At 51.7% G+C, this 23,419-nt stretch overlaps 1 protein-coding gene across 1 annotated transcript; it reads right to left on the reverse strand.

Annotated features, from left to right (window-relative positions):
• Positions 1–5,769: 5,769 nt before the first annotated feature.
• On the reverse strand, positions 5,770–23,205 carry HRK (harakiri, BCL2 interacting protein). The gene is made up of 2 exons (XM_043557698.1): positions 22,732–23,205; positions 5,770–6,005 (listed from the first exon to the last, which is right to left on the reverse strand). The coding sequence occupies exon 1, from the start codon at positions 23,061–23,063 to the stop codon at positions 22,788–22,790; it is 276 nt and encodes a 91-aa protein (XP_043413633.1). The 5' UTR covers positions 23,064–23,205; the 3' UTR covers positions 5,770–6,005; positions 22,732–22,787.
• Between the last annotated feature and the right edge of the window lie 214 nt (positions 23,206–23,419).

Below are 23,419 nucleotides of genomic sequence, written 5' to 3' on the forward strand. Positions count from 1 at the left end.
AGAACTGGGAGATCGGGTCAGGAGGGATCTGGACAGGGCACCCACAGGGCCCACCACAGTGGTTAACCAGAGGATGGACCCAGAACGCATGAGCTGATGATTCAAGAAGAGTTTGCCTGGATGCCAGCTTATGATGGATATTTAAAATGCAAATTAATAGCTCAACCGATTGAGCTGCCCAGGCACCCTGTAAATTAATAGCATTAGGTGACAATTCATGCCTCTCAGGACAACATTATGAAACCAGTCACAAAAACATCATCAGGCAGACCTTTTTGGTTGCCATCATTTGAAAACCAACTCAAATATGGCTTAAATAAGAGAAAGGCTTTCTTTGGCTCATGTAACCATATGGGCCTTGGGTATCGCTGGATTCAATGGCTCCAGTGATATTAGAACCCTGTCTTTCCATCTCTCAGTTCTGTTTTCCTCTGAGACAGTTTGATTTCCAGACAGATCCCATGCAGCAGTAAGATGGCCTCCAGAAGCTATGTATGTATGTATATGCATATGTTCTACCAGCTTAACAACCCCAGCAAAGAGCTTCTGATTCCCCAAAGCTCTAGCAGGAGTCCTGAGGTTGACTTGTTAATTTGTCCCCACACCAATCCCTTTTAGCCTTTGGGACCTGGAACACTGCTGGCCAGGCCTGCATCAGGTGTAGAGCCCTAACTGTGGGGACACAGGTGGGTGGGAGGATAGGGTCAACTCCTCTGAGTCGCATGGCCTGAGAGTGGGGAAGGGGTGGGTCCCCCAGGGAAAATGAAGGCGCCTGTTATCTAGAAAGGCAACCTGTCCTCAACCCACCATTCTTAGGAAGAAACCACAACCTGATCGCTCAGAGCGTCTTAGACCAGGTAAATGTAGGTGAAAGTAACCCAGAGAGGCCCATGTGCCCATAGTAGGAGACCTCAGTCTGCACAGCCATCAGCTTGTCTGCATGGTGCCATTGATCTTGAAACGTCAGGCAAGTTCCCTCAACCTCTCACCCAACCCAAGGGTACTGTTTGGGCCAATCCTCCCCTTGGGGAGTTCTCAGAAATACAGCAGAGAAGGGAGATGTGTGGCCTTCTGCCCCAGGGAAGGTTGGGGTGCACAGCCAGATCCTCCCATAATCTTTGGGGACCAACCTTTCAAAAGGAAATGAAAACGCAAAGGACTTTGGCTGGAAGTGCACAAACAGTTTTTTAATAAAGTCATTACAAATATGTACAAAGCGTCTCCAAGGTATGAAATTCCTCTTACAAAAGAGCACAACAAACCAGCAAGGTTAGAGCCCAGAACGGAATGCTCCCAAACTTATTGCCTCTCTGGCTGAGCCAGAGGCCTCACTGAGGTTCCAGACACCCCCATGACCATCCCTGCCACATACACACACAGGCTCCTGGGCACTTACAGTGCAAAGAACTTGGGGGGAGGAACTTAAGGGTTCAGGTAGGGGAGGTAAGAAAAGCTTCCCATGTCCTAAGAAGTCAGCTGAACAGGCCCTGTTTGCCAATTAGATGCTTCTCCCAGGGACCTATAGATATTAAGGACACAAAAGGCAGGGAGCAAATACATAAAACCCCCACCTAAACCATCCAGCCTGTCCTGGAGCATCCCCCAAATGCAACACTCCTTACAGTGGACCTAAGTCAGGCTCCCTTGCTCCCTGCTGGACCCCAGGCTGTGCTTGTCCTTGAACTAGTAAGGCCAGCTCAGGACTCAGGAGAGAGTCCAGTGTGGCAGGGCAGTTAGCTCATGGGCTTGGGGGGGGGGGCGGGGGGGGGGGGTCCACACACACCTGAGTCCAAATCTTGGCTCAGCCACTTCACTCTCTGTGTGTGGCCTTGGGCTAAGTTGCGAAACTTCCCTGAGTCTCAGCTTCCTCAACTGTAAAATGGGAATCATAACTACTGTCTTCCAGAGTGGGTGTGAGGAATAACTGAGGGGAAACACGTAAAACACTCAGCACAGTGCTCAGGGGTGGTGAGCACACCGTAGACGGTGGCTTTCATTACTCTGTGAAGCAGCAAGAACCAGTCTTTGCATGCTGGGAGTGAGTTAAGATCACAGGCTTTTTCATTGCCTTCATGATAGTATGATGCTCAGTAAATATAAATACTATAGAACAATCTGCCAGCAAGGCTTGGGATCACGGGTATGACCTGACAGACCCGACTGTGAACCAGACTGGAAAGGGACAGTTAACATTGGTGCCAAGCTGAGCTGTCCCTCCACGCTGTGTACCTGAGTTTCTTCCCAGACCGGATTCTACCACTGGGCACGCTGCAGGTGCTCGATAAGTAGGTATTAGTATTTTAAAAAGAACCTTTTGGTTTGAGCTTTAAAATGGTACCTTTGACACCCATATCCTCCATCAGCTCCTATGGGACTAGGCCAGGGTGTCTAGCCTGTCCCCCCCACCCCCCGCACCTCCCAGGCAGCTTCTGACTCTGCAGTTGGCCCAGGCTGACTTAAGGGAAGATCCAGAAAAAGAAATGGAATCAACACAGAAGAGCAAAACCTGTGTTCTGGTCACTGCAGCTTCTGATACCAGGCGGACACTCAAAATGCCCACAGTGGCAAACCAGTGTCCCCAAAAGATACCTGTGTGGGATCAGAAGAAGACTCCTCCAATTTCCCAGCTAGGGGAAGTGATATTTTATCACTGTCAGAAACGTGATAATAGTATATGAGATCAGCTACATAAATTATGAAACCAAAGTCACGGTTCCATCGTTCTGTGACAGTATTGTTTAAATCACCATCTTCTTGTTAAAAGAGGAAAGAATTTCTTAAATGAGACACTGGAAGAAGTGGAAAAGAAGTCTCCAGTATCCCAATGAAAGGTGGCGGGAAGGGGGAGACTGGGTTCCAGGAGATGCTCGTGGCCTAGGACCATGGACAGCAGCTAGAGAGGCAAATGGGCTTCCCACCCCCCCCCCCCCCCCGAAAACCTGCTACTCAGGCTATGTCTGTGCCAGAAGGAATGTGAAGTGGAACCCTAAATTTGAAATGGGGATAAGAGATCTTATTTGCTAATGGGGGCTGGGGTAGGGGAGAGAAGCTTCCAGGAGGGAATGGATCTAATTTGGAGTGGGAATGTTGAAGCCCCAGGAGGCTCCAATCCCTGTGGCTCCTGGACCCCCCACCCTCTGAGAGCAAACGAGCACCATCAGGAAGGAGGCCCTTCTGTTTGCTCCTCACCTCATTATGCAGCAACCTACCTAAACGATGATCTCAGAGGCCTCCCTCTGCTTTGCACTGACACACATGCGCACACACACACACACACACACTCTGCTGTCTGCTGAAACCCGATATGAGGTCTTTTTTAAAATTTATTTCAAAGCCTCCCTCCCTCTCCCTCTCTTCACAGACGCTCTGCAGTGAAGCTAATCAAAATCAATGACTCCTTGGCAGCCGGAGAAAAGCGGGGGAGAGAGGGAGGGATGGTGCCAGCACTTTGCACACTGTGGAAATATTTAAAAAAAAAAATACACCACCCCACTATCTCATGCAATCCAAGTAATGCAGCCTCAGAGACGGTGGAGACAATATAGACATATATATCATGCTTCAATTTCCTAATACAAATGTCCATCAAGAAGTCAAATCTCATATAAAAACAAGCATTAAAAACAACCCCTTGTCAAAAATCGGGGCAGTCGAGAAGTGCACTCAAATTAATGATGTGCAAGAAAAAAGCCGGGATTAGGTAAATACACAGTTTCTATTAATACAAGAGACTATGTACAAGGGACTTGGCTGTAAAGCTCCATCAGGAGGGTCATGGGTGCCCAGGTCTCTCAGCAGTGCGGCTTCATTGAAATCAAAATTGCCCCAAATACCAACCCCGGCATTTGGAGTTTGGATCCTCCAGTGGAAATGTCATGAGCTAGTAGTCAAGTCAGGGTTGAAAAAGGGATTCTCTGACCTTCCCCCTTTCCCCTGTGTCTAGATGGGCAGCATGGCCCCACTGCCACGTGGAAGGTACAGGCTTACAGCAGCAGAGAGCCGTGACCACATATCATTATAGGAATGGAAACCCCCTCCCCAGAAAATGGGGTGAGTTGGAAAGACTCTAGTGTCTGGCTTGGAAAGTGATGATACAGAAGCAGAGACTGTGTTTCGTATCATTCTAATTAATTTGCCTTCTCTAAGTTCGCGGCTTGGTGGGGATGTCGCGTGCTGCTCTGGGCAGACGCTGCCTGCACACCCATCCCCTGGAAACATAACTGTGGGGAGGGCTCCCTCGAGGAAAAGGAAGCAAGTTCTCTATCAACAAGCTTTCCTTCTCAACAAGCTGCCTGGGGGTGGGGGTGGGGGGACCGCCCTCACCTGCAGCAGCTTTGGGTTACATTTTTCTTTAAAGGGCCATTTAGGAAAACATAAGGCATGGATAAAAGAAAGAAAGAAAGACAGCTCCCAGCTTGCAACAGCACTAAAAGGTCCTACATTCTAAAGGACCTGGTAATTTTCAACAAAGCCTGTGAGGAATAATTCAGCCCCATGTCAACCTTAACAATGGCTGATCCCCCTGCTGGCCTCTTAGAACTGCAAGGGTGTCTGCTAACCAGCCCAGCGGACCCCCTGTCCGTAGGGACTGGGTTGTGACCTGCATCCTGGTGCCCCACCATCTCAGCTTTGCACATGGCAGTGTGGGAGACACAGCACAGAGGAATAATACCTGGGTTTGTTTGTTTTGTTTTTTTTTAATGAAAGCAAAAAAATAATCATTGCTCCCTGAAGAATCTTTGCAGCCAAGTCTCAGTCCAGCACACATCTTTTTTTAGCCCTTCTAGAAACTTCTGAAAATAGGAGCTTATCCTGGAAAACAAAATCAGATCCTCTGTCAGTCACTGAGATGCTGGTGCATTTCGGTTAAACGACCCGCTCCCTCCCCCAGTGCCTCTTGCTTATAAATCACCCTTGACCAGAACGTAGCCATTTCTTGGCTCTTTAATCCATAAAACCTAAGCCCTGAAATCCCCTTGGGGAGTGGGGGAGGCTGTGGGCTGAACTCCCAGGACACTTTTGCGGGGGTAGAGGACAGAGCAGACAAGTCACATATGAGGTCAGCTTTCCACCTCGGTAGAAAGGCCTCCACCAGGGAGCCACTCAATAGCATCCCTTCCCTTCCTCCCTCCCAGGCCCCAAGGTTTGCTCCAAAACACCTCTGGGTTTTCATCCCCACAGAGAAAGAGAAGAGACTCTCAAGTGGCACTTTTGCGACTTGTCCCTTTAAAAAAAAATGAATCTGAAACAGCAAAATAGACATCTCTCTTGTCCCCTGGCCTTGCAGTCTGGCCGCAGAACCCCATAGCAGTGCCAGCAAGAACACACTTAGCACCAGCAAAATCTAAGTGAAGGACCAGACACCAGATTGGGAGGGAAATAAATCCCATCTGTCTTGATGTGCTAGCGGGACAGGCTATCTACCTGGGTAGGTACAGAGAGGCGGGGACTTGTCAAGACTTACAAACGGAGGAATCCCAGACTGCCTCTAACAGAGCTGCCCACCCCACCCCACCCCCCCGCCCCGTCCTCCTTACTTTCCTCTTCTCTTTCTATTTTGCCTTTTGCAATTTCCCCCTCGCTCCGCCAGCATCCCTCCCCAGGTGGTTGGTCGACTCTGGGGCTGATTCCCACCAGTCTTTGCAGATTTTCCAGGTACACAGTACGCACCTCACTTCTGGTGCCCCAGACACGGAAGCATCAAAGTTCACACGGGAAGGTGCAGAAAAGGGAGGGGACCGTGTCCTCGACAAGACATGCACTGAGTAGTAATATTCATATTTTCTTTTTTTATATATAGAGCTGTATGTAAATAGCATTGGGGTGTCTGTTTCTGCAGCTGGATATGCAAAGGGCTTCCCCAGTCCCTTTCCGCCGTTGCTACTATGGCTCCAGACGCCTCTCCACTTCCTTCTCGAAGCGCCAACTGCGGCCTTTCAAGCTCTGGGCTCCCCCTCAGGAAAATGGGAACCAGCTTTCTCCAAGGACACAGGGTTTTCACCAACCTGCAGAAATAAAGATTTGTATTTCGGTCAGTAGGCACGTGCAGACAGCTGCTGGGGATGACGTCAGTGCCTTGGGCCTCTGCACAGCCAGCCCTGGATGTTGGAAGGTGGAGGGGGATGGGAGAGAGCTGCGAGAGACAGAGCTTTGATTTGGAGGAAAGGTTCCCCCAGAAGCTAGATTTAGTGGCCATCCCCGCCCCCACCCCAGCCAAAGCCCTATCCATCCACCCGCATTCCCTAAACAAACATTTGAAAACACACACACATACACACACACACATTTCTGTTTTCAGACATAAGCATCTTCTGTGATTAAAAAAGAGAATATAGGGGCTCCTGGGAGGCTCAGTAGGTTAAGCATCCGACTTCGGCTTAGGTCACGATCTCACGGTTCATGAGTTCGAGCCCCGCATCAGGTTCTGTGCTGAGAGCTCAGAGGCTGGAGCCTGCTTCTGATTCTGTGTCTCCCTCTCTCTCTCTGCCTCTTCCCCGCTCATGCTCCATCTCTCTCTCTGTCTCAAAAAAATAAACATTTAAAAAAGAGAGAGAATACAGAACCATGCTGCCTTTTTTGCTCCTTCATCTATTCACTTCATAGACTCATATTCAAGGCAGACTTGTAGGACAGTCTCTATTCTCATTGATTCCTTTGTTCATTGCCAAACATACCAAGAACTATGCTAGGTGTTAGAAATCCAGCGACATAGTTCTTGCCCTTCAGGGGCTCTGAAGCCAACAGAAAGAGATGAGAAGAAATCAGTATCAATGGCAGTGTCATGTGAAGCATAATCTGGATAAACACGAGCTAGGGGAGCCCAGAAGCGAAAGGGGGAGTCAGAGAGAGCTCTTGGGAGAAGGAAGCAGAGACCCTTACTGAGCACTGAAGGATGCTAGGGAATTAGCCAGGATGAGGCATTCCAGGAAGGGCCACACAAATAGTATATACCCCAGAGAATCGAAAAACATTTTCATCCAAAAACTTGGGCATCAGTGTTCACCGCAGCATTATTCTTGATACCAAAAAGTGGAAACAACCCATGTGTCCATCAACCGATAAATACGGTGGGGTATTTCCATACAACAGAGTATTATTCAGCCGTAAAAAGGACTCACACGAGACCTGGATGAACCTTGAGGTCATTATGCTAAATGAAAGAAGCCGGGCACAAAAGATCGCAGATTGTATGATGCCACGTATAGGACATGTCCACAAGGGACAAGTCTTTAGAGACAGAAGTAGGTTAGTGGGTGTCCAGGGCTGCGAGGAGGAGGAGGGAATTAGGACATCACTACTAATGGGGACAGGGTTTGCGTTGGGGAATCGAAAACGTTCTAAGATCGATGGTGGGAATGGTTGCACAACTCTGGAAGTATAAACTAAAAACCACTGAGTTGTGCACTTCAAAAGGATGGATTTTTCTGGCAGGGGAATTATGTCAGAAGAAGGAGGAAGAGGGAGCAGAGGAAGGGGACGGAGAGGTGGCCGGGAAGAAGGGAAGAAGCAGGACAAGGGAGAGAACACAGCAGCGAAATGCCCTGACGAGGTCAAGGCGCCTGATGAGGTTTCAGCACAGCCTGGGCGACGGGGCCGGGGAGGGGTGAGGCTGGAGAGTTAGCAGGGGCTGTAAGTTCACAGACGACAGCACCTTACTCAGTGCAAATCCAGCGGCGTAGGAGACAAGGTGGGAGAGAGATCAGTTTCTACATTGGCAAGAACCCGGCATATTGACCTGTACGAACTGCACCCATAGGTTTTCCCGCTGGGTCTACTCAACAGAAGGCCCTAATGGGGCACAAGACCTGGGTATGTATTCCCCTGGCTCCCACCCTGTCGGGCCACAGCGCCCACTGGGCTCAGCTCCCCGGCTGGACTCCAGGTCCTAGTGCCTCACCTCAGCCCTTCAGGCCGGGAAGGACGGCTCTCCTCTGTGGCCAGCCCTGTAGTACTGCGTTACTCCTCCTCAGTTTCCTAAACCCTGTCTACACTCTGTCACCGAACCTTCACTAACTTCTTCTCTGGTTACCAGCCTGGGGGTACTCTCTGCCTCTTACTTGGACGCTTACCCAATATATATGTCCGCACGAACGAAGGGAGTCCTAATCCCATGGACCCGACAGTCTACATTAGCGGACGGTCATCCAAATCAGTGACCTCAGTCCTTTTTGCCCTGACCTGCTCAGGTGGAGGCAGAGGACCCCTGTCACCACGAACGCCGTTTCCCCTTTCATCCCATGAGGGCAGAGCACAGCAGGACTTCTGTATTACCGTGTTGCCACCCTATGCGTTCAGGGGATGCCGAATCAATCAGTCGTCCGCCAACTCAGTTGATAAACACGCTCAATTCACAAAAGCTCGCTTTGTTGGCTCCTACTCACACCGATCTTCAAAAAATCAGTGGAACCTTGCAGCATTAGCTTAAGAGGATGACGCTGCCTTCAGCACGCACAAAAAGGAAGGACGGAGGGAGAGAGAGGAACCACATCTACATGCTACTGAGCGTGTTAACTTTCCGCTAAGCATCGTTCTGGGCACTAGATGAGGCCAGTACCTGTCCTCGATTTGCCTCCAGTCTTTTTCTGGGAGACAGGATATGTCAGAGGCCAGAACTGTGGAAGACCATTGTCTACCACTATCAGAAGTCAGGAAGTGGCTGTGCTCACCGGGAAAGCTTCAGAGCGGAAGCAAGATTTGAACTGGACCTTTAAGATACGCATTCATATTTTCTCAATAATTGGAAGAAGGAGGGTGCCCGGGTGGCTCAGTCGGTTAAGCGTCTGACTCTTGATTTTGGCTCAGGTCATGCTCTCACGGTCGTGAGATCAAGCCCCATGTTGGGCTCCGTGCTGGGCATGAAGCCTGCCTGAGATTCTCTCTCCCTCTTCCTCTGCCCCTCCTCTGCTCGAAATCTCTCAAAAATAATACTAATTGGAAGAAGGAAGGATCATTTATGTGGGGAAAGGGCCAGAGCAGAGCACGAGGTCAAGACACATATGGCTCAATCCGGGGACCATGATGAGCAGGGACCTGCACCCCAAAGCTGTGCAGAGCGAGGCTGCATAGATATGTCCACTGAAAGCGACGAAGGGAAAATAACAATGGCATCAGGAGAGGTAAGGAACCTCTGTCTTTACAGCACTAATCTGCTCCATCACAGAAGGAATGGCATCTTCTTGCAAGACTAGGTAGGACCAGCAAAGGGTTTTCGTTTTTCCTACCTGTAAATCATTAAGCCTATAACGTGTCTTCCTAAGGGCCTCCCGGCGCACTTAAATGGACAAATTGCCACACCTGTTTATGTCCTGGTTGCAGGTTGGTGTCGGTAGTGACAGATGGACATCAGGAGGACGCCTCTGCGTGGCCAGTGGTGCCGTGTAACCACGTCCTACACCCAGAGAGGGGGCCTGTGCCTACACTTCCGGGGATCTTAAAGGGAACACGGTAGCCTAGGGACCTAGCGCACAGAAGTAGTCACCTAAATATGGTCAAGGGTGTTCCCTCCAGCTTGTCGCTAAGAGCAGCAGTTTGGAAACAACCCATATGTCCATCAGCAGGAGACTGGATGAATACATTAAGCTACGTGCAAATGAGAAGGAGGTGGATCGATTCTTTTTTTTTTTTTTAATTTGTTTTAAGTTTATTTTTGAGAGAGACAGAGACAGTATGAGCAGGGAAGGGCCAGAGACAGAGGGAGAGAGAGAGCGAATCCCAAGCACATGGGGCTCAAACTCACAAAACCGCGAGATCATGACCCAAGCCAAAACTTAGAGTCAGACATTTAACTGACTGAGCCACCCAGGGGCCCCAAAGTATGTTACGATTCTTTTTTTTTTGTTTTTTGTTTTTTAAATTTACATCCAAGTTAGTTAGCATATAGTGCAACAATGGAGTAGATTCCTTAATGCCCCTTACCCATTAAGCCCATCCACCCCCACCACCCCTCCAGTAACCCTGTTTGTTCTCCATATTTAAGAGTCTCTTCTGTTTTGTCCCCCTCCCTGTTTTTATGTTATTTTTGCTTCCCTTCCCTTGTGTTCATCTGTTCTGTGTCTTCAAGTCCTCCTATGAGTGAAGTCATATGATATTTGTCTTTCTCTGACTAATTTCCCTTAGCATAATACCCTCCAGTTCCATCCACGTAGTTGCAAATGGCAAGATTTCATTCTTTTGATTGCTATATACTCCATTGTATATATATACCACAAATTTTTTATCCATTCATCAATCAATGGACGTTTGGGCTCTTTCCATACCTTGGCTATGGTTGAAAGTGCTGCTCTAAACATGGGGGTGCATGTGTCCCTTCGAAACAGCACACCTGTATCCCTTGGGTAAATACCTAGCAGCGCAATTGCTGGGTCATAGAGCAGTTCTATTTTTAATTTTTTGAGGAACCTCCGTACTGTTTTCCAGAGCGGCTGCACCAATTTGCGTTCGCATGTTCTGATTCTTAATTGAAAAGAGCAAATGGCCAAATAGTATGATCTCAGATCTTTTTCCCTTTAATGAATATGTATACGTGTATGTGTCTATACATATGTACAGATATCTATATATCTCTATATATCCATATAAAAAAACAGTGCACAGATATGCAAAATAGCATAATGGTTAAGAGCACAGACTCTGGAGCCCAACACCTGAGTGGGAATCCTGATTCAGACACTTAAAAGCTGTGTGACCTTGGGCCAGTTACTAACCTCTCTGGTTAGGTGCCCTATATGGAAGTAGGGGGAGGAACAGTGGATTTCACCGTGTCAATGTGAGGACTAAAAGTTATTAACATATGTGAGGCACTTAGAAGTTCAGCGCATAGTAAGGTCTGCTATTACGATTGTTGCGATGTACTCCAGACTGAAAGTTACACAGGAGAGTGACTTTGGGGACAGAGTGAAAGAGCCCTTTATACACTTCTGTATCATTTGTCATTTTTCTTTCTTTCTTTTTTGGTTCCTCTCAAGGAACAAGTAGTAATTATATAATTTGAAACTACAGGGGCGCTGGGTGGCTCAGTCGGTTGGGTGGCCGACTTTGGCTCAGGTCATGATCTCACAGTCCATGAGTTCGAGTCTGTGCTGACAGCTCAGAGCCTGGAGCCTGCTTTGGATTCTGTGTCCCCCCACCCCCACCCCTCCCCCATTCGTGCTCTGTCTCACTCCGTCTCTCAAAAATAAATGTTAGAAAAAAATTTAAAAAATAAGTAAAAATTTAAAAATGAAAATAAAATAAAAATAAAACTACAGTTGACCCTGGCACAATGCAGGGGTGAGGGGCGCTGACCCCACCCCCCCCCCGCCCCACGTAGTTGAAAATCCCCATATAACTTTTGACTCCCCTAAAACTTAACTACTCATATGTTGACTGGAAGCCTTGTTCATAACATAAACAGTCAATTAGCACCTATTTTGTGTGTCATATGTGTCATATTTGCTACATTCTTAGAATAAAGCAATCCAGAGGAAAGAAAATATATTAAGAACATCGTAAGCAAGAGAAAATACATTGACAGTACTAGACTGAATTTATCCCCAAAAATCTGCATATAACCGGGCCTGTGCAGTTCAAACCCATGTTATTCAAGAGGCAGCTGTATTTTTATTTTATTTTTTTTAACGTTTATTTATTTTGAGAGAGAGAGTGTGAATGGGGGAGGGGCAGAGAGAGAGAGAATCCCAAGCAGGCTCCCTGCTGTCAGCGCAGAATCCGACCCGGGGCTCGATCTCACGACCGGTGAGATCACGACCTGAGCCAAAATGAAGAGTTGAACGCTCAACCAGCTGAGCCACCCAGGTGCCCCTCAGCGGTGTTTGTAAAAAACAAAGTCTGTCATCCCCTGTGACCCACTGTCCTACTCCCTGAGATGTTTTTCCTCAAACTTGGCTCATAAAACACCTTCTCAAATGCTGACTCAGAACCCAAGCTCACAGCTGAAGAGATACATGAAACTTTGCCTTTAAAAAAATGTCCCTGTTTCCCCTTTGTGCCCACCGAATGGAGGGGGCAGGCGGGGAGAGGGGAGAACATGGCCCCTCAGGGTCCTGCCTCCCTGGGCCATGGTCCCGTCACCCTGTTGTGGGCGTGAAGGGGGGAAGCGGTGAACGGCCAGCTCCACTGACACAGGAGAGCAGGCGGGAGGCTCACCCCCTTCTTCCTATATCGGAGATGAAGACTCTTGGCTTCCTTCCTAGGAGGTCCCAATATTTCATTTTTAAAAACATCTTTTTTTGCTCTGGCTGTTTGCACACATGTTAAGTTACAAATTCAAACCGCAGAGAAGGATAAAGAAATGAAAAGGAAAGCCCCCTTCGCTCCACGGCTACACCTCCCAGAATATTCTCTGTGCGTTAACAGACACCGTGTCTCTCCCCTTCGTCCTTGGGTCCCCAGAGCCCAGCACGATGTCCTACACAGAACAGGGGCCCATTTCAACCTGCCGGGGGACCGTGGGTACGTGAACGAGGGAATAGGGGTGGCAACTTCCCCACTCTCCGCCTTTGGTTTCAGGGAGCTTTATTTTGACTGCGGAGTTCAGATGGTCCCCGCGGTCAGTCCCAGCGCCTAAGAATCATGGGGACAAAGGTCTCCGTGCAGAATTCTCCTGGAGGGACGCCTGCTCTGGTCTGTGTCTTCACTTCAGCCTCCATCCCTGTAGTTCATGCTGCCCACTTAGGGCGGTGGGTGCCAAGGAGATGGGAGGGTGAAGGGATCAAAAAGGCAGGAGGCTGGCTCTGAGGCACGACGTGAGAGAGGAAGAGGCCATCCGGCAGCCTCTGGAAGCCGCTGGCACCCTGGTCTCAGGGACTAGTTATCAGGGGTACCAGTGAATACCACGGCTATCACCGGGCAGTTATCAGTGCTTCGGTGAGTCGTTATTGATTACGTAAAGCCTGTGAGGAGAGAGCAGAGAACTGGGAGCTTCTGTCCACTATGAGTGACAGCAGGTGGACTGTATGCACGCTAACCAGACATCCGGGATGGGTAGCCCTGAGGGTGGGGAGGTAGCGACGCAGCAGAGAAATGACACCAAATGGGCAGACCCTCCTTAGAGTGTCTCCCCAGATGAGTCACCTGTTATAACACGCACATTCCTTGACCGAATAATTTCACCCCTAGGAACTCCCCCCCCCTTTTTTTTTTTTGCAAAATTGTCCAAACCAGAATATACCTTGTTCATGCTATCAGACAATGAGAAACGGCAGACATGTCCTGCGGGGCGGGGGGTGGGGGTTGACCAAGTAAGTGAGTCATGGCTCATCCAACAATGGAGCATCATACAGCCGTTCAAAAGGGTGATGAAACCTTTCTTGGTTGACACAGGAAGAGCTCAGCAGTCTATTTTTAGTTGGGGGGGGGGGGGAGCGGATTACAGAGCAACATGAACAGATGATCTCACTTATTTAAAATAGGGTATGTGGGTGGGTGGGTGTATGCATCCTGGGATGTCTGACAAGGTGGTCCCCTAAAGCAGGCCTTGCAAATTTAAATGCTTGCCTGGGACCAGCGAAGTGTGCCCGGGAGGGGTCGGGGTATCCCGAGAGCCTGTATCCCATCTAAAGGGGCTTCTGATATTCATCCAGGCTTTTGCTGCCACGTGGGAATACAGACTCAGTCTTGTCAGACCTTTCCATTTTTTTTTCCCAGAAAAACTGTAAGTACAGACTTCTGTAAGAAAGTGCCTGATTTTTCAGTGCCCGGCAGGGGTGGGGGAAGACACGGTAGTCAAAAAAAAAAAAAAAGAAAAGAAAAGAAAGAAAGAAAAAGCAACTGCAGGTCAGATTCAGCTGGGAGACCACCAGGTGTGAAAACTTGTTCAAACCCTTAGAGTCAGCTGGCATTGAAGGCCACCTCATCTTAACCCTCAGCAGCCATCTTTGTGCCTCAGTGTCCCTGTCTGGAAAGTGAGGGAGTTGGGCCAGGTGGCCTCTAAAGTCCTGTCTAGCTCTGGCTATATTTCTAGAATGGTGACCTTTTATGGTCATAGATGTTAGGAGAATTGGATCAAAGCCTTGGTTTCCCTCTCAACTAGGGAGAAACAGAGGAGTATGAAGTCAGCCAATTCTATGTGGAATTTTGGAGGGTTCCCAAATTCCTTGAGGTGTCCCCCCAATTCATTCATTTATCCATCCACCCATCCATTCATCCATTTATCCATTCATTCATTCAGTAGTTACTGGATGCCTGCTCTGTGCTAGTCACCATGCTGGGGGCTGGGATACAATGGTGGGCAAAATAGACCTGATTGGTGCTCTCAGAAGACCTAAAAGCCAGTGTTGCCCAGGTTGGGAAGTCCTGTTCTGGAGGTTCTCCCAGCCCCGGCACAGTGGCTTAAGCAGGGTGCTGGTGAGCCACAGAGTGGGGGAGGCAAGACTGGCAATGGCTTTAAACAAAAGGCTTGCAAAAGTCCAGTATGAGTTCCCCACCATACTCCGAATACGGACCCAAGGACTGAATTTTATCCCAAATAAAAACGACACATATCCCGCACTACCATTGACCATTCTCTACCATTTTCTCAACATAGTGACATGCCTCATACTGCTCAGAAGGTAAAGGGACGTTTGGTAAATGGCAGATTCGGACCTGATCCAAAAGTCAGCCTGACTCCAAAGTTCGTGTCACTTTCCACCAAGCTGTCCCGCCTCCGCATAAAATCTGGGTCAACAGGATGAACTGTTACCAGTGGTTAAAATTTCAGAATCAAGACTTGGAGCCCGTGGTGTGCCAACTAAAACATTTCAGATCTGGGCTGTCTTTGAAAGTGACCTCTTCTTAAATCCATCCCATTGCCCTTGACACATTCCCACTCTCTGAAGACCTCCCCCTACCAAAAGCTAAGTTTCCCCATCATCAGTATATATTAGCATCCTTCAGTATTTATTAAGCACCATGTGCTAGATCCAAGAATATCCGATGTACATGGTACATGGCTGTACCATGGTGATAGGTAGAGCCAGGCAGGCAGGGAAGCTCTCCAAACCCTTAGTAACATTGCTCAGACTTGGAGCTCTTTCCCAACGTCAGGATGGACACGGAAGGAGTCATCCCTACTCTTGGGCACTCCAACAATAGCTAGAGGTGTGGTCCACGAAGAACATTCCACAAAAAAACAACATAGATTTAGCTGAGAATGGTAACAGCCAACTCAAGAGCCAAGCTCAAACCCATCTTATATATAGAAGCCAGTGACATGAATGACATATGGGAACAAATGGCAGTGTTTGTCTAGAAAACCCTCTGGACCTTAACCACAAGGTTCCCCCCCCCCCCCCCCCCCCCCCCCCCCCCCCCCCCCCCCCCCGCCCCAGGGCGCCTGTGTGGCTCTCAGCTTAGGTCTTGATCTCAGGGTTGTGAGTTCAAACCCCGAATTGGGCTCTATCCTGAGCATGAAGCCTATTTTTTAAAAAGGGGGCACCTGGGTGGCTCAGTTGGTTAAGTGTCCGACTTCGGCTCAGGTCATGATCTCGCAGTTCATGGGTTCGAGCCCTGTGTCTGGCTCTGTGCTGACAGCTTGGAGCCTGAAGCCTGCTTCAGATTCTGCGTCTCCCTCTCTCTCTCTCTCTCTACCCCTCCCCACTCGCACTCTCTATCTCTCTCAAAACTAAACATTAAAGAAAAAAAAAAAAGGTTTTATACCCTTTAGACAACTGTTGTAATGAATGTTTACATATGCTTTGATATCAAAGTTCCACTTGTAGGCATTTTTTTTTTAATTTTTTTTTCAACGTTTATTTATTTTTGGGACAGAGAGAGACAGAGCATGAACGGGGGAGGGGCAGAGAGAGAGGGAGACACACAGAATCAGAAACAGGCTCCAGGCTCCGAGCCATCAGCCCAGAGCCTGACACGGGGCTCGAACTCACGGACCACGAGATCGTGACCTGGCTGAAGTCGGACGCTTAACCGACTGCGCCACCCAGGCGCCCCTCCACTTGTAGGCATTTTTAAGAAAATCACCTGTGATGTGCCCTAAGAGTAATATACAAGGATGCTTCATCATCACGTTGGAAACAACCTAAATGCCCAACAATAGTGGATTGGGAACATAAATGGCAGGACAGCAGAATGATGAAACAGTAAGTGACCTCTAAGTGTGTCGTAGAAAATATTTCAAGGCATGGAGACATGTCTGTGCTATGATGGAAAAGTCAGATTACAGAGAATATATTTAGAGCGAGTGATTCCCTTTGTGAAAGTACCCATCGATGTCTTTTTGAAAATGGAAAGAAGTCTACTGAAAACATTAACAGTGGGGAGTGCCTGGGGGGGCTCAGTCGGTTAAGCGTCCGACTTCAGCTCCGGTCATGATCTCGAGGTCCTTGAGTTCGAGCCCCACGTGGGGCTCTGTGCTGACAGCTCAGAGCCTGGAGCCTGCTTTGGATTCTGTGTCTGTCTGTCTCTCTCTGCCCCTCCCACACGTGTGCTCTGTCTCTGTCTCTCAGAAATGAATAAACATTAAAAAAAATTTTTTTTAATAAAGAAAGAAGAAAATATGAACAGTGGGTAGTGAGATGGAAATAATCAACAAAAACTGTCTTTTATTCAGCGTTTTCCAAATATTTGTTAATGAATTTGTAATATTTTTTGTAATCAAGAAAAAGCTATTTTTACGACTTTTTAAAAGTTTGTTTTGAGAGAGAGAGAGGATGCGGGGGAGGGGCAGAGAGAGAGGGAGGGACAGAGAGAGAGAATCCCAAGAAGGCTCCACAATGTTGGTGGTTGGTGAGGAGCCAGACACGGGGCTTGTGAACTCACAGACTGGGAGATCACGACCTGAGCCAAAATCAAGAGCGAGACGCTTAACCGATTGAGCCACCCAGGCACCCCAAGATATTTTTTAATGGGGATATTACATAAAGTTTCCCAAAGTAACTTCATTTCATGTTCCCCCACCCAATAGCAGGGACACCATTGTAGGGCAGGAAGGAGGCAGGGAGACGATCCTGAGTTGATTGGTGGCATTTCTTACGTAATGGAAATCCAGCCAGGATCCACAACGTTCTGAGGGCACCAAAGGTTGGGCATCAGTGAGCTGGTAGAGGAATCAGGACCTCTCAGACCCTGGCAGAAGGTGAACGAGCTCGTTTCCACCGAGAGGCTGCTGCGGGGAGAGAGCCAGGATCTCCAGCCCCTGAAGTCTAGGAGCATCTGAGGCCAGGAGCTGGGACTCATTCGTCCCTGCATCCCAGTGTGCATGTTGTAGCTGGTGACGGAATGTTGCCCTCTTTCCTGAGTCACGTCTAATCCCCCACCTTACGACGCACCTGCCCGTGCGCCATTACCGATAAAAGAGTCTCCGAGCTTGATTTTCTCACCCCTTTCTGCCTATTGACCTTAGAACCAAACTTGGCCGTCTCACCATGGCCTGATTATTAGCCAGCCCTTCCCTACCTCTCAGACCGCTTCCCCAAGTTCATATGGCATTAGCCACACTACTCAGGTTTTGTTTCTTCCTCAAACACACCGTGCAAAGTCTCCCTTCCCGGGCCACTGGACTTGCTGTTCTCTCCCCGGAACACCTTTCTTGCAGGCCTTCACATGGCTGGCTCCTTCTTGTCGTTCCAGTCACCGGTCCCCTGGCCCCTTCTGAAAGTGGCCATCCCTAACCACGGCAGGTAAGGAGTCCCCTGGGCTCTCTATTACATGACCTTCCTGTAACACCATCAGAGTCCTGGCACTTTCTGAAATTATCTGTGTGAGATTGCATAATCCAAAAATGGCCACATTATCTCCAGTCCCACATGCTCTTCTAGAACCTTGCCACTCCCCCGTGGGGTGGTGTCTAATTCCACTCCCCTTGAATATGGGCTGGCTTGTGACTTACTTCTAACTTAAGTGACTTCTGAAGTTGGGTCAGAAAAAGGCAAAGCAGCTTCTCCTGGGTCCCCTGGAAACTCGCTCTTGGAGCTCTGAGTCACCAGGTCAGAATCCAACCACCGTGAGGCTCCCGGGCTCTGGAAAAGCCCAGGCCACAAAGGAGGCGCAGCGAAGATCCCCACTACCTCCTCCCCATGCCCACCGTGATTCCAGCCCCCAACCGGCCTGGAGCTGGTCGCCCCTGCTATGCCGTCTCCGAATCCCTAACCCACAGGATGTATAAGCATAGTCAGACGATTGTTTTAAGCCACTGAGCTTTGGAGTAATTAGTTACACAGCAATAATAACCAAAACAATCTTTCTGTCATCTAACTTATCATCTGTCTCTTCCCCCTAAAGGGCCGGGACTTCTTTGTCTGTGTCCTCCCTGTGTCCACCACGCCCTTCAGACAGTAGGTACTCAGTAACGAATTGTTGAGTACGTGAAAGCAGCTGGATTTGGGAATACCGAATTGAATAGTTTCGGGTTGATTCACTTATTCATCACACAGCTATCGTATGCCTACTATGTGACAAGCAAGTCATGGACTGTGGGGCATCCCATTGTTCCCTTGAAATCCTATCACACGTCACACTGGGGATGACCAGAGGGGAAAGAGAAGCCCCCGCTTTGCTCCCTCCCTACCCCCAGTGTAGGTCTGAAAAGCCGACTGTCAAAAGCCAGAAACTGCCAAATCCGCCCTGCCCACCTCTGGGGGTGTATTTAATTATCCCGGGGTACGGCTGTTTTTACACGACAGCTCAGCCACTTGTGCCCTGGCCTGTCCCTAGGCAAGCGGGTGACTCCAGACAGGGACCATGTGGTGGGAAGGCTGCCAAGGTCCTGCACATCTGGCCCCTTCCCGGGGGGTACCTCCCCAACAGCTGTCTCCTTCCCTATGGCTTGCTCCCTCCCCTGGCCTAGGCTTTCAGGCTCTAGAAGTAATCCTGGCAGGGGTGCAGCGGCTGGGTGGGAGGCTGCAGGGAGGCGCCTCCAGGTTTAACCACTTAGTCCCCAAAGTACCTGCCAAGAACCAGTTAGCACATCCGTCTGGCAGGCCAGGCTGTCATTACTTCATTAAAGCAGGCTGCTGCTGGCCCATTATCTTCCTTGTCCCCAACCGTGTTGGCTCTTGGGCCTGCGGAGTCCTCTTTCTCCCCTTCTTCTTCATCCCAAGGCAAGGGTCTGCCCACCTTTGGCCCCTTCTCCCAGCCAGACTCCCCAGCTGCTTTCTCTCTCCCTCCCTGCCCCCTCCCAGGGCACAGTTCTGCCTCCCTCCCCTCCTCCACCAGCCAGTGCTCACCAGAAAGCATCTTTTGTTCTCTCTGGAACCTTTTGCAGTGACTGCTTCAATCACACCCATCTCCCCTTGGCCTCCTCAGCCTCCAAGGAGACTCCCCTGAGGCTCTCAGAGAAAGGGAATCTGGCTAGTGCAGGAATTCACGACTCTTCACCCCCCTCTGCTTTCTGCCAGTGTCTTCTCCCCTGCACCCCCAAGTCATCTGCGCCGGGCGGGGTTGAGGCCGGGGCACTGTGTGCTCAGAGACAGAAACCCAATTCCATTTCTGATGTTGCCACCAACCCTTTGGGACTCCGTGAACCCTCTCTGCCTCAGTTTCCCCTTTGAAATCATCAGAATGGCATGACCCATTTCATAACGGCCTCTGATGAGTGAACTAAGTGCCAGGCGCTGCCTCGGGTACTTTAAAGGGATGCTCCCCCCATCAGCCTCCTCAACGACTCTAGAAGAGACACAGCTCCGGTTTACAGATAAAGGCTCAGAAAGGTTATGATTCTTGCCCAAGGTCACAGTGCCGGCAAGTTCCTGGGCCGGGACTTCAGTCCAGGCCCATCCGGTCCCTAAACCCATGCTCTTTACCGTTGTACTATCCTGGCCTCTCTGGCTCTGAGCCCCCAAGAGGGCATGTAGGGACGGTGGGGAATTGCCAGCAATTGCCAACAATAGAAAGTGATCTCTTTGGGGAAAGAAAGGTATTAAATGCACAATCATAAGCATGACAGCTTACCTGTATATCTACTTCTCATGCCTCTGGCACTGTTCTAGAACCCTCTGTAGGTGAATTCATTTTACCCTCTTGACAACACCTTTGCCACCAAGGACTATCATGGTCCCCATTTTACGTATGGGGTAAACTGAGTCTGGGGTGTTTGTTTGTTTGTTTGTTTGTTTAATGATGGCGTCTGAGAAAAGTACCGCCCGCTCACAGCAGCAGCTCAAAATAAGCTTGTTGAAATTGTGGTCTTGCATATAGCCAAGGTCACCCTTAACGCCTAAAAGAAGGGCCTGCCCCACAGGGCTGACTCAGGCCTCCCTGAAATTCCGAAGTCATCCCGTGAGCACTCCCACTTTCCCTCTCGGGTAGGAAGAACGGAGAGAGGACCGCAGACAGAACTCAACAAATTGTCTTTCTCCAGTGGATTGTCTTTCACTTCTTCCCAACTGGCCGGAGAGGCCTGGAAAAGACGGGTGTCCCGCCAGGTAAGCCAAAGGCACACCAAAGGCCCGAGCGAGCTGCAGGCTGGTAGGCGGCGGGGCCGGGAACGCGAGTTCCTCGGACAGGGGGACGGAGGCTGGGAGCCCACGCCCGGCGAACCCCAGGACACGAGCGCTGGTGTCCCGACGGAGGGAGGCGCGGCGCCCCGGGGAAGCCCACGGCATTCTGGGGTCAGGGCAGGCGAGGAGGGAGAACTCGGGAGGGTGTGGCTGCCGGGGAGGCCGGGCGGGACTCAGGAGGGGAAAGAAGAACCCAGGGATGATCTGGAGTCGAGAAGCGGCCCGGAACTCTGGGGCAGAAGCGAAGGGAGGAGGGGGCAATACATCCTACACCGGCAATTATCTGCCGCCGCCGCGAAGCTCCCGTCGGGCCCCCTCCCCCGCTGCGTGGACCCGGGTCTCCCAGCTCCAACCCCCGCCCCCTGTGCCCGGCCTGGGCGCACAGGGGCGCACTCCGTCCTCACCGCGCGCCCTCTCGGAGGTCTCCCGCCACTTCCCGGGGCCGCCTCCACCGCGGGCCCCGGGGGCACCCCCAGCCCCGACGCGCGCACGGCCGGCTCTCCGCCCCCCACCCCGGGGTGGGCGCTCAGCAGCCCGCCCCGCCCCGTCCTGGGAAGGGAGGGCTCTCCCAGCCCCGCCTGGACCCCAAGACCGTGGGAAGCCGCGTCCCAGTCCTCTGACTGGGTTCCTCTTCCTCGCATCTTCCTTCTAATTCACATCCCCACTATCTTGCAATTTGTTTTCCAAGCCGTTTCTCTTCTTCTCCGGTTCCCTCACCTTTCTATCCTGGTCTCGCCGCCCGCTTTTTATTTCCCTCTCCTTCCGCTTTCTGTCCGCCCTTGCGTAAATTCCACGCTTTGGGCTTCGCGCCTCCCGCTCGACTCCCTTTTTCTGCCCCACCCCCATCCCACCCGCCCCGTCCAGAAGGTGGCTCCTGCCCCTGGGATTCGACCTGCCCCGGATGGGACCTCCAGGGGCCGGGCAGAGAGCGTCCCGAAGCACGCACCTCTCTTCGCCAGCGCCAGGGCTGCGCCGGCCCACGCGACATCTGTCGCCCGCGCTCCCGGCTCACACCCTGCGCACCCCCGCAGCTCCCCTGGCGCTGTCACCCCCCACGCTCCGGCTGCCGCCTCTCTCCGCGGGCGCCGCGCCAGCTTCCCAGGGTGTCGGCGCACGGCGGGGCTCGGCCAGGACTCGGCCAGGGCCGAGCGCTCGGCATCTGTGGGGTCGTGGCACCCGGGGCCGCCGGCTTTCTCAGCTTCGACCTTCACCTTCCAGCCCTAGACCCACCTATGGTGGGCTCGGGCTGATTTTCTCTGCTTCCCCATTCTCTGCAGTTCTGCTCTGTTCCAGAATCTGAGAAGACAGTCCCTTACACGGCTGCTCCCCTAGGCGCACAGCTGGTGCTCAGTAAGTCCCCAACCCCAAGGGCCTAGGGCACAGAAGATGCTCAGTGCCTTTCTCCCACTGGTAGCGAACACGGCGTTCAATACTCCCCACGCCCACCGGCACGCAGTGCCTAGCATACCGCAAGCCTTCAAACATTCCCCCCCTAAATATTTTAGGGCCTAGCACCCAGAAGGAGCTCAATAAATGCTCTTCTAGTAAGGTTTCCCCTTGGAGTTTCCCGAACAGCCTCAGATCCCAGCCCACTTTGGGGGCACCTCCTGCTTCGTCTCAGCTCCAACCTTCTGGTGAAGCGGAGGCCCAGTTCCTTCAACGGGACACCTCGCTGCAGAAGGAGTGAAAAAGTTGGCAAAGCAGAGGAAAACTGCAAAGTGCGCGGGCCGCAGGGGAAAGACAGCTCCAGCGGAAACCTGGAGGGGGAGGCAGTCCAGAGAGGCGCTCCCGGCGCCAGAGAACGAGGAACAGAAACGAGGGAAGTGCCACTTAAGAGGGTTTGGAGACAGTGGCGACTTAGGAGCAGCAGACGGCTTGGAAGAGGACGGGAGACCTGCCCTGAACCCGCGATAGGTTAGAATTCTTTGGCGTAGCTTGCAACTACGCACTCCTAGCAAGCACACTTTTTGCTTGCATTGTGTGCTTACTTGCGGCGCCGGTGGGCATTACGGGGCCGGGGGGGGGGGGGGGGGGGCAAAGTCCTCCCAAAGCCATCCCACTGGAGAAGAGTGGCAAGATGCGCTTAAGGAGTCGAGAGAGGAGGACAGGAATAGCTGAGCTGACACTTGGAAGGAGAGATGGGAGCTGCAGGCGAGGGGGGGTGGCGATCCTGGCGCGAGGAGGGAGCAGAGGAAGAAAGGGATGGGAAGGGAAGAAAGCAAACTTGTCGCTCTCCCGCTCCCGGCCTGCCCTGCGTGTCCAGTCTCCAGCCACCGCGCCCTGGCGCTCGCTCGCGTACCTGTTGCTCTCTCCGGCTGGGTCTCGGCTCCGGCCCCACCAAGAAGCCCCGCGTTCCTACAAGTTCCGCCTGCCGAGCAGCCAGGCCGCCAGCGCCGCCACCTGCGCGGCCGCGCACAGCCAGGGCCAGTAGGTGGGGAGCGCGCCGGGCGCCGGCGCCCTCCGGCTCCGCGCGCGGCGCCGCCACATGGTGCGCTGGTGCAGCTCGTCGCCGAGCGCCTTGAGCCGAGCGGCCGTGAGCTGCGCGGCGGACGAGCGCAGACCCAGGCGGCCCGCGCTGCAGGCGCACACGGCCGGGGGGCCGCGGCCGCGGTGCAGGGGGCACGGGCACATGACCGCTCGCCTCTCTCCCTCCCCGCGCTCGGGCCGCCCCTCGCCTCCGCTCCCTCCGGCCTCTGCGCCTGCCTCCGCCGAGCTGCAGCCGCCGGGGGCCTCCCCTGGACACCAAGTTTCTCCTTGTGTTGTGCGTTTGTTGTGCTGACGGCGCTATTATTAATTAAAGTGTCACATGGTGGAGGGGGGCGGGGAGGGCGCGGGGAGGGGGGTTACATCATCCGGCCCCCGGGGGGGGGGGCTGCAGGCAGAAGAAACCGAGAGGTAACTTTTAACCCTAGCGGCGCCGGCAGCGAGAGGGCGCGCGTTTGGGAGAGGAGGAGCGCGGCGCGCGGGGACGCGGCGAGGCCCCCGCC

This window comes from Prionailurus bengalensis, chromosome D3, assembly GCF_016509475.1.
Source record: "Prionailurus bengalensis isolate Pbe53 chromosome D3, Fcat_Pben_1.1_paternal_pri, whole genome shotgun sequence".
NCBI classification, from domain to species: Eukaryota; Metazoa; Chordata; class Mammalia; order Carnivora; family Felidae; genus Prionailurus; species Prionailurus bengalensis.